At 38.7% G+C, this 15,807-nt stretch overlaps 2 protein-coding genes across 2 annotated transcripts; both read right to left on the bottom strand.

Moving 5' to 3' along the window:
- Positions 1 to 6,545: 6,545 nt before the first annotated feature.
- LOC131144822 (delta(3,5)-Delta(2,4)-dienoyl-CoA isomerase, peroxisomal) lies at positions 6,546 to 15,806 on the bottom strand. The gene is made up of 2 exons (XM_058093708.1): positions 15,048 to 15,806; positions 6,546 to 6,905 (listed from the first exon to the last, which is right to left on the bottom strand). Exons 1-2 carry the CDS (start codon positions 15,682 to 15,684, stop codon positions 6,715 to 6,717), a joined length of 828 nt encoding a protein of 275 aa, XP_057949691.1. The 5' UTR covers positions 15,685 to 15,806; the 3' UTR covers positions 6,546 to 6,714.
- LOC131144827 (uncharacterized) lies at positions 10,796 to 14,201 on the bottom strand. The gene is made up of 2 exons (XM_058093714.1): positions 13,301 to 14,201; positions 10,796 to 12,926 (listed from the first exon to the last, which is right to left on the bottom strand). Exons 1-2 carry the CDS (start codon positions 13,656 to 13,658, stop codon positions 12,886 to 12,888), a joined length of 399 nt encoding a protein of 132 aa, XP_057949697.1. The 5' UTR covers positions 13,659 to 14,201; the 3' UTR covers positions 10,796 to 12,885.
- Position 15,807: the final 1 nt, after the last annotated feature.

Here is a 15,807-nt window from a genome sequence, read left to right as displayed (position 1 = left end):
TTAATATTCGGCTCATTGATATACTTTGTTGGAAAAAATATATATATACCTTTTTAATTATCTACCATGTCATAATATCTTATTGAACTTTTAAAAGTAAAACTAAAATTGAATCATCTTTCACTACTTATTTTTATTAATGAACTAATATAATGCATATGTCAATTATTTTATTAGTAATTTCTAAATTAATGAGCCGAAGCAACATACAAATATTCTTCGAATTATTTGACTTGAAAAAACTCTAGTAAATTTTCCTTAGTAATATTTTCATGCAGTTTTATTTTATTTTTAATTGAAAAACAAAAAATAATCCCAACTATTTGTTGTTGCTTGTTAGGTATTTTATTTTATTTTAAAATAATTTAATATTTTTGACATAGATTTCTTTTAAATTTGCTATATAATTGTTGAAACTTTTTTTTAAAATTTTTATTGTTTGGGTTTGTTCATGAATGTGAAAGCTCAAATATTTGGAGAATTGCTGTCTTATCTTAAGCACAGATATAGGCGTGTATTTATAGAAATATAAAATATATTCTTGTTACAACTAAATCATGGAAAGATAGGAATAGAGGAATATAATTGAATTTAAACATTTGATTACATATCAAAACAAACATATCAAAAATCCTGAGAAATATTTGAACTGATCTTCAAGTACCTGCATATAAAGAATCTTGGGAAATATTTGAATTGATCTTCATGTAACTGCTTTGGGATGCTGGTTGTCGCTATGGATAAGTCTCTAACACCCCCCCCCCCCTTTAAGCTTAACTGTGCAGATACAATGTTCAGCTTGTCACGAAGAAGAAAGAAACGAGAGGAAGATAGTGGCTTGGTAAAGATATCAGTGATATGATCTTTGATAGAAATGAAGCGGATGTCTAATGTACCACGAGCAACCATATCTCAAACAAAATGAAAATCTATCTCAACATGTTTGGTTTGAGCATCAAAAACCGAATTTGAGGATAAATATGTGGCACCAATATTGTCACACCAAAGAATCGGAGTTGTAGAGGGAAGCATCTCAAGTTTAGTCAGAAGAGAACATAATCATGTGATCTCAGCCACGGTATTTGCTAATGCTTTAAATTCAACTTCAGTGCTTGAGCGGGCTACAGTAGCTTGCTTCTTACAACTCCAAGAAATTAGATTGCCCACAAGAAAAACACAGTAGCCACCTGTGGAGCGTCGATCATCCCTCCTTCTAGCCCAATCCACATCGGAGTAGGCTTGTAATGAAAGGGAGTATGACTTGTGAAATTGGAGACCAAAATCCACAGTGTGCTTAAGGTAGCGTAGCAAGCACTTGGTTGACTGCCAATGGAGGATTGTGGGCTTGTGAAGTAACTGAGAGAGCTTGTTAACCATGAATGCTATATCTGGTCTGGTGATGCAGAGATATTAAAGAGCACCAATAGTGCTTCTGTAAAGTGTTGGGTCTGAAAATGCTTCACCTTCATAAGCCGAGAGTGTTGTTGTTGTGGCCATAGGAGTCTAAACCGATTTTGCTTCTAGCATGTTGGTACGTTTTAGGATATCCATGATATATTGATGTTGAGATAGAATGAAGCCCTTGGAATTTTGAATCATTTTAACACCAAGAAAAAAATGTAGAGGACCCAGATTTTCAACATATGATTGAAATTTGAGAAAAATACGACTAACATCACTTTTTAAAGGAATGGGATAAAGCCACGAATATTTTCTAAATGCATCCAAAAAAGAAACATAATATTTATTGCTTGTGTTTGAACAAATAGGAGCAGAGCCCCAAACATCAGTATAGATCAATGCTAAAGGTTCTGTAACTTGAGTTAAACAAGCAGAAAAGGGTAATTGTTGACTCTTTAAATGCAAGCAAGCAGCACATTTTTGAGAGATGGAGGGGCGATGTACTGGGACTTGCATTTGACGAATGATGCGATGAACAATTTGAAACGAAGGATGACCCATACGAGCATGCCATAAGAAGAGAGTGGAGTGTTCACTTAAGAAAGCGGACGGAACACTTTTATTTTTTGTGGCTGAAATTTGATAGAGTCCATGGTTACTCGGGCCTTGGAGCAGCAGCTTCCCCATAGCTCGATCCTTCAAAAGAAAATAAGATGGGTGGAATTTAAAAAATGTATTAGTATCTTTGGTGAAGCGCTGGACAGAGAGCAGATTTTTGCAAATATGGGGAACATGTAACACATTATTGAGTTGAATTTTAAGTGAGGGAGTAGAAATTTGAGTGGTTCCAATATGATGAATAGGAAGATCATTACCGTTGCCTACATGAATTGTGTCAGATCCTGAGTATTCTTCAGCTTTAATATTTAGATTGGCAAGTTCCGAAGTAAGATGATGTGTAGCACCTGAGTCCGAGTACCAAGTTGCATCAGTCGAATTTTAAGAAGTTGATACATATGCTTGGCCTTAAGAGGAATCCCGTTGGTACGATTCATCATACCTGAAATAACAGTCCAACACCACATGACCCGTTTTGATGCAAACTTGGCAAACGGGACAAGAGTTGTTGGAAGAGGATGAAGAACTTCGACCACGCCCCCTGCCTTGGTTGTTTCGAGATGGTGAGTTCTGATAATTGCCTCGTCCATTGTGGCTTGGAGATACGCAACGATTGCCACGACCACCACGATTTGTGGTGTTGCGGGATGTGAAATTGGCATTGGTGACGGTTAGATCAACTATGGTTTGATGCTGCTCCAATCGCTTTTTATAAGCAAGGAGATGACCATAGAGGTCTTCAATGGATAGAGGTTCAACTCTAGTGGTAACAGATGTGACAAAGGAGTCATAATCCAGTCCAAGGCCTGCAAGAAGAAAAGAAACAAGCTCATAATTGTTTAATGGTTGTTCAAGAGCAGCAAGGGTATTGGTGAGGTTGGTAAATTTCTGGAAATAATCAGCAATTGAGAGGTTGGCTTTTTTTAGAGTAGCAAGATGAAAGTGTATATTGGTGATTCGAGCATGAGAGGTGGAGGAAAACATGCGTTCTAGTGCAAGCCATATTTCGCACGAGGTGGTGCACTTAACTACATGAGATAAATTTTTTTCCGTGAGGGAGGAGGTAAGGACACTCAGGATGAGTTGATCTTGAAGGTGCCAAGAGTGGAAGGCAGGATTTGGAATGATTTGGGTTGAGTTGTCACTTTCGAAAATATGAGTAGGTGGTGCCGATAGTGAGCCATCAACATAGCCGAATAGACGAGTGCCTTTAAGGTAGGGAACAATTTGGGCATGCCAGAGTAAGTAGTTGTCACGACTTAGCTTGACGGTGATAAAAGAGTGAGGAGTAAAAGAGGTGGGTGCAGATGGAACAAGAGCAGAGGAGGAGGAGGCCATTGGGATCAGACATTGGTCACTTAGAGGCTCTGATACCATGTGAAAGCTCAAATATTTGGAGAATTGTTGTCTTACCTTAAACACAAGTATAGGCGTGTATTTATAGAGATGTAAAATATATTCTTGTTACAACTGAATCATGGAAAGATAGGAATAGATGAATACATTTGAATTTAAACATTTGAATTGAAACCGATTACATATCTAAACAAACAATCAAGAATCTTGGGAAATATTTGAGTTGATCGTCGGTTGTATATCAAGAATTCTTGGAAATATTTGAACTTATTTTGGTGTAATTGCTTTGGGAAGAGTCGCTGGTTGTTGCTGTGGATAAGTCTCTAACAATGGATGAGTAATTTTCCCTGATAAAAAAGAGAAGAGAAAAGGAAATAAGTAGTTGTAGGACGTTGCAAATGGTCTTTTTCATTGCATACATGTAAGATTAATTTAATCATAAAAATTATAAAATATTTATTTACATGGCACAAGATGCTGACATGTTAGATTTTACTATTTTGTTAATAAAATAGGTCCTTTGTAACAAAAAATAATAATAATTGGGGGAATTTTAGTCCAAGAGTTCAAGCAACATTTGTATCATGGCGATAGATTAAAGAGTGTAAATGTATGTTCTTTTATTTTGTTTATACAATTTAAAGGACTTTCCCTCAAATTACCTTTATTCTATTTTAGAGATCATTTAAGTTTATTTTTTAGAATACAATTATAACAATATTATGTGTGAAAACAAGGCAAACACAAGCCTTGACACCAAGCTCTTTTCAAGCTATTAAAAAAGCTAACTTTTTTTTTTTTTTTGGGTAAAAGAGGGCGGCACCTCCTAACTTTATTAGAAAACACCTCACTTATGGCGAAAGAATATCGTGGTTCCAATCTTGAGATTTTGGGACAACAAAAGCAAACTCCAAGCCCCTAAAACTAACTAAACCAACATAAACCAAACCAAAAAACCAAAGACCAGCAACCAAACAAAAAACCTAAGAACTAAACAATTATAAGTGGAAAACAAACAAAACTCCAAAAGATAACATAAAACATCATGAGCGCAAAGAAGGAAAACCCAACAAATCCAATCAAATCATTCCCCTGACTTGCTGAGGAAGATCGTCTTGGCAACTATATGATCGAGAAATACTAAATTCACCCTATTTGGCAAAGAAATCTGCACTTTTATTCGTCTCCCTATAAACATGTTCCACTTTGAACTGTATGTCTCTCAATGCTAGCATAAGCTCTTCCCATAATTCCCATAAGTTCCAAACCAAACACTTCCCAGAATTTATCCACTGAACCAACAAAGCAGAGTCACATGCAATCTCCACTTGATCAAATCCGAGATCTTTGCACATATTAATTCCTAAAATAATCGCCTTCAATTCAGTCATGTTATTTGTTTTATAATCCAATAATGAGGAAAAAACTGTTTTACATAAACCTTTTTCATCTTTTATCACGCCTCTACCACCATAATTACCTGGATTACCTCTACAGCTCCCATCCACATTCAACTTAACCCAACCTATCTCAGGTTTACACCATCTGACTACACGAGGAAGACGAACCCCCACATTTTTACTTGAATATCCAAAGCACGAAGGATTGTAATATCCGTACAAGAAGCAGGTGCACATTTATTTAACTTTTCTGAAATAGATCTCAGCCAATATTTAATATCAAGTCACACAGTTCTCACCGAATCATGAATTGATTCCATCCTGACTCTACATCGACGAGTCCAAAGTCTCCAAATGATGAGACTAGGTATAAGACCTACCAAAATGCCTAAGTATGAGGCCCGTCTTGCACAACTAAACCAGACATTAACTTTGTCTTTCCAAGTACTCGTTGCCATACAACACCCAACGACACTGCTGCTTTTTTCCATACCTCTTGAGCAAAAGATCCAGTGCAAAACACATGGTCTAAAGATTCAATCTTGGTAATTGAACAACAATCACATCGAGAGGTCATCTGAACACCTACTTCTTTAAAAGCTTACTTATTATTAATGTAAACAAGTTCCAATAAAATTGAGCTCGAACTAACTCAAACTCAACTCACACAAACTTGAAACCAAACTTTCAAACTATTCAAAAACTGACTTACTAAAGAATTCTAATTAAATTGAGCTCAAGCTAGTTTGAACTCAGTCAAACTTGAGTAATATATAGCTAATTGAAAATTTAAGCTTGACTTGGATTGAAGCTCTCTTTGAAGCATTTGAAGTGGTCAAAGTGTTTGCAACCATGACACTAACCAATCCTCACCATCTTCCCTCTAGTTACGGATTATGAAGCTTATGGAGGTTGAATTATTCATCACCATAACCATTATCATTATCTTAAGGATAGTGGCTGTGCTTGACATATCATTAACATTAGTTTTTTATTGTTCATTATATTATAACAAACTTTTAATAACAAAACATAAAACTGTTCCATGGTCAGGCGCTGGTTTTGTCTGAGCACTTCTTTTTTTTATTTAGTGCAAGTGTGTAGACATCAGCATTCGGCTCCACCACAGGAGAAAGGACAGACCATATAAGAAGATAAGCCTAAACTTGCAAATACATTTCTTACTCGAACATCTAAAATTTAGCCTACGTCTCGATCCCAGATGGGAGCAACCAGCAAAAGACCAGACTGCATACTAGGAATTCTCTCACAATGGGTTTATATCTTCAGAGTTTGCAAATTAGGGCCAGTGTAAAACTGAAATACCATTTCCATAGTAAGTCATTCCGATCAACCCATGTAAGTTTTCCTTTTTTTTCAAATCAAAAAGCCAGCCCCCACCGCCAAAACAAAAGGACAGAAAAAAAAAAATGAGATTAAAAAAACAAAATGGATTCCGAAACAAATAGGACGCTTGTGACTGGTACTTTACAAGTCCTACACGAGGGACTGCTCTTCCTATGCCTTTCTAAAAAATATCACTCATATGTAAGAAATCTTTCATTCTTTATGAAACAAAATGCTGATTGTATTTTAATGGTTAAGTTTACTTTCATATAGATTTTAAATATAACTGCAAATTGATGGACTAAAGCATCAGACTTAAGAGATGACTTCGGAAAATTTTTGACATCAATACGTATTTTCTACAAGGTTTCAACGACAACAGGAAATATCATATCTATATATATATATATATATATATATATATATTTATATATTTATATTTATATTTATATGTTTTGATGCAGACTGTTTATTACAACAGAGGGTGGTTTAAGGTTTCCAAACCAAAGGAGCACAGCCCAAGCCCACGAGCATTATTTAACAAATAAACAATGGGCCAGCACAAGTTTGAAAGCTACATTCACTTACAGTATCAGAGTTTGGCAAAAGCAGGCTTCCTCTTCTTCAAGTGAGCAGACACAGCCTCTGTTAGATCGCTGGATAGAAGTGTGGCGGAGTTCCAAGTCGCAACATAATCCAATGCTTGGTCCACACTCATGTCCCTGCTTCTTTGTAGTACAGCCTTTGTCCCAGTGACAGCAAGAGGAGACTTGGCAGCAATCCCTGTATTACCATTATTTCAGAACCAAAGTGTTGGATAGATTGATGATAGCGGTACATTAATCAAAAAATTGAAAACCAGAACACAACTGAACCATTTAACATTTTGGTTTGGTTTTTTAATTCTGTTTTTCGGTTCTAGGAATTCAATTTGGGGGTCTACAACCCAGTAACTAACTCAATTTGAAACCCTCTACCAGTCTCCCACCAGATCTAGAGGGACGAAGGAGGAATTGCACTCCTATTTTAAGCAAAGAATGATTAGGCACATTTATCAATACTTTTTACGAATCAATTTCCAATCAATGGTTTCCAGACTTTCATGAGCATAATCTCAAGTTATGTTTGACACTATAATGCCAGAAAAATATTAGAAGCTTTTAGTCCATGTCTTTTTTCAATAATAAAAGAAAATATATTAAGAGAGGAAAATGAGATTACAACAAAAGCGGACCAGCAATCTCAAAAAAGAAAGTAAAATAAATAAATAAAAAAACTTAACTGACAAGTCACATAAGAAACCCCCACTTGCCCTTCCCCTTATAATTCACCAAAAACTTCAATTTTGCTAATTCATGCTGCCCCCTTCAATTTCATTTACCTTCCATCCAAGCAAACTCCATTAGTGACCAGAAAATCACACGGCACAAACCCATATCATCCATCAATTATTGAGCTTCTAAGTCCTTTTCATCGACCTCAACAACTGGACTGGGCAAATCCCTTCTTTACGCTGTTGTTCCTTATTCAAACCGCTTCCTAAATTTTAAATGGACCCTCTAGACCTTCCCTTGGAGATGGTGCCACATGGTTAATCCCCAAGTAAATTAGACGAATCAAAAATATAGTGACACTGATCTCAACTCTCATCACATTAAGATCTAAATTTCTATAAAGCTTCAAGAGAAAGGCACCTTTTATGCAAGTTCCATTGGGCTGGAAATTGGGCCAGGTCACTAGTTAAGACATTTGGACTTATGGCCCTGTTTACTCGGTCAACCCAAGTTCTCAAATCCTAGAGTACCCAAAATGCCCAAGTCCAAATTGATGGTCATGCAACCTGGCAACTCCGTCTCACCTTCACCGCACCCCCATCCCCCAATGAAACCCAGCTGCCTTTACCATAGGAGCCATAGTCCCTATATGGAGATGGCCTGCCGATGATAGACGATCAAACTGCTGCTGTACCTGCATCTGCTGCTTCGCCTGTTGCTGCATCTGCCGCATTGCTTGTTGCAGCTGCATCTACAACACATAATCACAATTATGACAGACCCCATTTTTCTTTTTCTTCTTCTTTTCTCCCATTCTCCTTCTGCAATTCTCTCTCCTGTTCTTGCATCTTTCATTTTCTCCATTCATCACTCTCTCTCTATGGGAATCTCTCCTCTTAACACCATTCATGAAAGCCCCTTCAATCATCATCTTTGCTATCAAATTTTAGTCCAAAAAAAAGAAACCTGCAACTTCCACTCAGAATTACAGTTGTGCTACTCATATTTCAACACCATTTTCCCGGTATATTTGCAGGACACCCACCACCATAATTGGAAGCAGAGATTGCTGAATAGCCCTTCCTCAAAATTTCAATGCCATCCAACCACGAGTATGGCGCAGGTGCTGAATATCCCAACTGACAACCCTCCAAAATCCCTGACTTCCTGTGCTTTTCTCATCATACCACCACCACCATTGCAATCCCCATTCCTTGATCTACCATTGCCATAACTTTCATCGCGGAAAGTCAACACCAGTGACTCACGCATCACACACCCGCAATGCACCTAAGAAAAAATTGCAAGATCTTCTGCAACTTTCAGACTTTCAATAAATGGGATTGGGCCACAATATTTTGGGTTTTGAGCTGAGATTTTGATGTGCAGTGTGACATTATGATTTCAGAAATATTTTGCAAGCAAGCACCATGTTTTGATACGAAAAGGTAGAAATTTGGACTGCCAGTGTGCCATCAGCATTTTGGTGCATCAATTTCTCATTGCCAGCAATAAGAAATAGATTTTGCTGCATTTTGTGAATTTTCCAAGTGATTGACCCTCCAACAGCTCAAAATTCAAGGCCAAAATTTTTCCAAGTGGAGGAGATTTGATGTAGGACAAGAAGCTGGACCATGGGGAGACCCTTGTTGGAGTCTAATTTGGAAGAATTGGAAAGGGCTGTTGTGTTTAATGATTAGTTTATTATTTGTCTTTAGTTTAATTAGTAGTACGAGTATGTGTACTTGGGGGTTTGTATGTAATATCTGCGTATTTTATGGGGTTCTTTTGGAATTTCATATATCTTCAGGGTTATATGTGTAATACCTCATAATAGGCTTTCTTAAATATATGGTGTAAAAGCTATGGAAGAGTTAGGTTTTTATGAATTTGAATTTAAAGTAAGTGTAATTTCCGCCCATTGTATTTCCTTCTCCTCCTCCTTATTCTCCCGTCCACTCCTTTATCTCTCCCACATTCTCTCATGGATGCATATCCACGCTGGCCTGCATCACTATCTCCATGAACTTCCCAAGTTCGCCAACCAACACCTCAAGCAACCAAATTTAGTGCTTTGAAAGCCCCTCCCAGAATGCAAAAATTCAAAGCCAGACCATTGGAAAACCATTTCGCCATTTCCAAAGAAAACTCATCAGCAGTTTGTGTTGGATTACACTCAACAACAAACAGAAAATCTCCCTCCCTGACTTTTTTTCCAGTCTTAGGTCAAAGGTTTTTCCCCCAATCTGAATTCGTAGATAGCAATCCCCTCCTTTCATGTTCTATGGCAGCCATGATGCCAGGGAGCAGAAGTGAGGGAAGAAAAGAGAAGAAAGCATCAGCTAACATTCCAACCAGCTACTCATTTGAGATTCAAAGCAAAGAAGAGTGTCTACATGATCATGTCCATATCTTCTTACTTCTTCCTTAATTTTCCCTCGGTGGCTCTATCACCACCAACAAAATATTTCTCTTCCTATTTTTGCCTCCTTCGGTCCAAGTATTGATTAAACATAAAATATAAGCTTCATATAGTAGACAATCTACACTACTATAGAACATCAACATTTTTTAAATTTGCTTTCAATTAATGATTACCAAACTTTTAGGAGCATGGTCCTAAGTCATGTTCAACATTATGGTGCCTGAAAAATATGAGGAGCCTTCAATCACAGTATTGATTAAACACAAAAATAAGCGCCATAGATAATCTACACCACTATAGAGCATGCCCTGGTTTTACAGCCATTTGGATGGTCCTTCTGAGTTCCGAAAATACTTGGGGATGAAACATAAGATCCAATACTTAGTTTCTTTTATGTTACAATTTTTTCCAGTTTCTTTATGATCCAGAATATTGTTCCTATCTTTTATGCCACAGTTAATTGGACCCGTGGAGCACGCAGCAAACAGCATGAAACATGAAAACTCTATGTGATAAAGTTAAAGCCCTTTTTTCCTTCCAAAATCATGAAGCATTCATATTTGATAAGAACAATTTAAAATTTAATCAATAACCCAAGTTTTGACTAACCTGTTTGTGGCAGGATTTTTTTTTTTTTTTCCTTTTTCTAGACCATAATTGGCAAACTTACAAGCACTGTATCAATCAAGCTGACCTTTCACTTCTCTACTAAACCAAACCAATCAAACAAACATGCATAAATCTGCTATTTTTAGCAATAAGCTATTCCTATTTCTACCATGAAAACAGAGGATACTTCTTTGCTGGTGGCTTACCTCTAGTGGTCATTCTCAACCAAGCTTGCATTATTTTTAATTTAATTTGGTCATTGAATGTTATGCCTATGATCAAGTAATTTTTTTTTTTTTTGTAGCCACCCATTAATGGAAGGCAACCAGCAAGGATTGTTTAGATAAATTTTGCAACTGTGGTAATTGACAAAATATATGAAAATTTCATATATTCGATATATCTTTTTTACAAGGATGAATGGGTATATAACAAAGAAACTCATCTATATTTGGCTATACATATATCATGGCTAAATTTAAGAGATGACCCTATAATTAAGGGATTTATATCTAGAAAATCCCTCCTATAATCTCTCGGAGGACAACTCACGCCAACACCCCCTCAAGTTGGTGCATATAGATCTCTAATGCCCAACTTGCCAAGCGAGTTGTAGAAGCTCTTACTGCATACAACTTTTGAAGTATATCTGCCAATTGGTCTTCATACTTAACGAACGGAAAATTGTCTTGGCCTCAAGATTTTGTTTGATGAAGTGTCGATTTACTTCCACATGTTTGGTCCGATCATGCTGGACTGGATTATGAGAAATGTCAATAGCATCATTGTTATCACAAAATAAGTCTATCTTACAGCTTGGGGTAAAGCCAATTTCGGTTAATAGTCTTCGAAGCCAGAGAAGGTCATACAAACCCTTAGCCATCCCACAAAACTCGGCTTCAGTACTTGATAATGCTACCACCTTTTGCTTCTTACCTTTCCATGTAACCAAGTTCCCTCCAACAAATTTGAAATAGCCTAAGGTCGATTTTCTATCTAAAATATTCCCTGCCCAGTCAGCATCTGTATAACCTTCCCTTAAGTGATTGTTTCTTGAGAGCATAAGTCCTTTTAAAGGGGAGGACTTTAGGTAATGGCGAATTCGAATCACCGCATTCATATGATCTTCACTTGGACAATGCATGTATTGGCTTACTACACTCACTGCATAGGCGATGTCAGGTCGTGTATGGCAGAGATAAATAAGTTTCCCAACCAATCTCTAGTACCTTCCTTTGTCTGTTGGCACTTGGTCTGGATATTCTCCAAGCTTGTGATTTTGGATTATTGGTGTATTCGCAGGCTTACAATCCAGGAATCCCAACTTCAGATAATAAATCTAGGATATATTTTCTTTGGGAAAGGAATATGGCTCGCTTAGACCAAGCAACTTCCATTCCCAGAAAATATTTGAGTCCTCATAGATTTTTCATCTCAAATTCTATCGCCAATTGCTCTTGAAGTCTTGCTATTTTTCTGGGTCATCTCCTGTAATGATCATATCGTCTACATAGACTATCAAAGCTATTATCTTGCCCTGTTGACGCTTTAAGAATAGTGTATGATATGAGTTGCTTTGTTGAAAACCATATTTCCTCATTGCCAAGCTCAATCACCTAAACCACGTACTAGGAGATTACTTTAAGTCGTACAAAGTTCATTGTAGCTTGCACACAATCTTAGCTTTAGAGTATGTCATATGCCCTGGAGGAACATCCATGTATATTTCTTCTTTAAGATCTCTATGGAGAAAGGCATTTTTAACGTCAAACTAGTGCAATGGTCAATCAAGGTTCGCTGCAAGATATAGCAAAACCTTGACAGTACTCAACTTGGCCACCGGTGAGAACATCTCTTGATAGTCTATGCTATATGTCTGCGTATAGCCCTATGCTACCAGTATTGCTTTGTACTGTTCAACTGATCCATTGACTTTGTACTTGATGGAGAATACTCATTTACACCCCACTATTTTTTGTCCTTCAGGTAAGGGAACAAGAATCCACGTCTCATTTTTTTTAAATGCCTCCATTTCTTCGTTCATAGCTTGAACTCACCTAGGATCTTTTAGAGTTTCATCAACACTTGTGGGAATATTGTGTGAGGAGAGTTCATTCACAAAGTTCTTGAGGGGTTCGGACAGCCCCTTCGTAGAGACATAATTCGCAATAGGATATTTCAATCTTTGTTCCTCCATTTATGGAGAAGAGTTGTTCAGTGGTTTGCCCCGATTGTACCTGAAAGGTAATTCATAGCCAACAAGAGTATCCACTTCATTAGAAATGTAAGGTGTGAGAGGAGAGCTTACCTCAATGGTATTCTCAGGAGATGGGTCGTTGGATATTGAGGAGTGGGGGGTATTGCTACTTCAGCTTTTGGAAATGTTGGCTCTAGATTAGATTCTTCAATGATTGATTGAGGATCATTAGGCATTGTATCAGTGTCCTTGAACCTGTCAAATGTCAACCAATTCAACTCTTCTTCTCGTGTCTCCCCCTGAAAAGAAGAATTAGATGTGGCAAGAGAGGAAAAAGTGTCGGATTCAAGGAACATGACATCCATAGCCACATAGGTGCGCTGCATAGTTGGATCTTAGCAGCGGTACCCTTTTAGATGTATAGCATATCCCAAAAAGAGACTTGTGAGAAAGAGAAGGAACGAGTAAAGTATTAGATAGAGGTAGGGCTGGTTCATAGTCCTAGCCCCTATTACCGAAGAGATGACTCCATTAGTATTGGCGATGTTAGTTCGCTAAGGAGGGGAGTGCTAAGAAAAATCATTTGCATCAAATATCATATGATATGTTGCTTCGGAATCAAGTATCCAAGCACTGCAGTTAGCCTCTTTATTAAAACCAAGGAGAGCATTACCTGAGTTAGAATTTGAACTATCGGCTGGAATGAGGGAAATATGTGGTTCTGCTGCAGCCACCGCAGCCTTGCCTGTGCCTTCATCATTCCCAACTACATTACGGCGCTTCTGAGCCAGGCGGTCGTGCCACCAATCGGGATATCCGGGTAGCTTGAAGCAGGTCTCACGGGTATGCTTTGTATTCCCACAGTGAGAGCATTTAGTTCCATCGGGGGTGGCTCGGGATTTGGAGTTGGAACCGAATTTGCCACCATGTAGAGAAAGAGACCCAAAGGGTGCTGGAGGATGTGAGTCATGTTTGAAGCTCTTGGACACCAGAAGCGCTCCTGGTGTATCATCGGAGCTACTAGTCGTCATCACCACTTGACGAAGAGCTTCCCTACGGACGTGTGCATAGGCTTGCTCCACTATTGGGAATGGTTTTATCTACAAGACATCACTTCGGATATGGTCTAGGTGGTCATCAAGACCACCCAAGAACAAATATACCCAATCTTCTTGAACTAGAGTATTGTAATGTTGAATATCGGTTGGGCATTCCATTGGGTTTGGGCGGCGAAAGTCTATTTCACGCCAAAGGACTTGGAGATCATTATAGAATTTTTCAAGGGAGCTGCCGGCCTATTTGAGGCGGGTTACACGTCACTGAAGGTCATACATCTAGGAGGTGTTGCTGCCGTCATAATACGTAATGGCAATTGCATCCCAGACCATCTTAGTTGTCGGAAATCGAATGAAGTTACTAATAAGGGAGGAATCTATGGAATTAATCAACCAACTTTTAACAATAGCATTGCTTGTGCGCCATCATCTAAAGGTAGAGTCTGTCGGAGGAGGTTGAGAGAGATCGCCGTTTATATACCCAAGTTTGTCTTTGCTCGAAATATACATCTCGACAACCTGAGACCAAAGAGCATAGTTGGTGTCATCCAACTTGATACCAATCGGTGCAGTAGCAGTGTCAGTGGTTTGGATCAGGGCTGAAGTTTTACTCAAAATTACAATCATTTTTGTGGTCAGCTCGGCCAAGATGGAGGAAGCTGGAGATTCATCCGTATGGGAGTCTGTATCGGCCATGGAAGAAGACAAGATGGTTAAAAAAATTGGGATGAGCAGCCAAAAGAGGATCGGGTGCTCTAATACCATGACAAAATATATGAAAATTTTGTATATTTGATATATCTTTTTTACAAGGATGAATGGGTATATAAGAAACTCATCTATATTTGGCTATACATATATCATGGCTAAATTTAAGAGCTTGCCCTATAATTGCGGGATTTGTATCTAAAAACTGACCCTATAATTGAGGGATTTGTATCCAGAAAATCCCTCCAAGAATTCTCCTAATCTTGATTGTGTTATGTAATAGTGACTTTGAATCAATAGATCATATTTTTATTTACCATTTTATTAAAAGGGTTTGGATGCAAGTCCAAGGTTTTTCTCCTACTCCAGATTCTACTGATTGTGAGGCTATTGATTGGCTCAAAAGATATGAACTCATAAAATCAGGTCGGGTTGGTGTTTTGGAAGTCAATGGAAGAGGTCATTGTGTTGTTAAAGTGCATTGGGAAGCAGCAGATTCAAGTGTGAGGCTTCAAGCATTTAGCTCTGAAGCGGTTTTGGCTCTCTCGTTGTTTCCTTATACCAGAAAAAAAAAATGTAGAAACAGCAGAAATGCATAAATAAATTCCGCAATTTGGCATAATTTAATTATGAAAGAGACCGAAGAGAACTACTTACCCTCCGCGACGACTCTCACCCCCTCATCCATCTCCTGCTTCGATCCAAAAACCCTAGAAACCAGACCCAACGCCTTTGCTTCTGCCGCCTTAAACGTCCGTGCCGTCAAAGCCAGTTCCATAGCGTGACCGTACCCGACGATTCCTGGCAACCTCTGAAGAGTCCCGAGATCGGCGGTGATCGCCAGATCGACCTCCTTCACCGAGAAGAACGCGTCCTGCGAACAGTACCTTATGTCACAGGCCGTCACTATATCAACCCCGGCGCCAATACAGCCGCCGTGGATGGCGGCGATCACCGGTTTCCGGCACTGCTCTATAGCCGTGACGGCGGCCTGCAGGAACTTGATGTCACGCCGAAGTCGCTCATTGGTGCGACCGGAGTCGTCAGAGTCGGCCTGCGACGAGGTGGAGCTCAGGGCTTTGAGGTCAATACCGGTGCAGAAGTGGCCGCCGTTTCCGGCCAGGATTATGACGGCAGCATCGGGGTTTTGGTCGAGGGAGGCGAGGGCTTTGGGGAACTCAGAGAAGAAGTCGCGAGGCAGAGCGTTGCGAAAAGATGGACCGCTTAGATAGAGATGGAAGACTGGAGAGGTAGGGTTTTTCTGGACGATTTCTATGGTTTTGTAGGTCTCCATTGTGATCGCCGGAGATCGGAAAATGAAAGACAGGGAATGGAAATTTGAGAGAGAGAGATGAATGCGATTATGTCTGAGAATTCACAAATTATAAAAGCTGACCAAAGCGGTCATGCAAATTGA

Source organism: Malania oleifera, chromosome 12, assembly GCF_029873635.1.
Source record: "Malania oleifera isolate guangnan ecotype guangnan chromosome 12, ASM2987363v1, whole genome shotgun sequence".
NCBI lineage: Eukaryota > Viridiplantae > Streptophyta > Magnoliopsida > Santalales > Ximeniaceae > Malania > Malania oleifera.
Note: the sequence above shows the minus strand (reverse complement) of the source record. Positions and strands in the feature narration are given on the sequence as shown.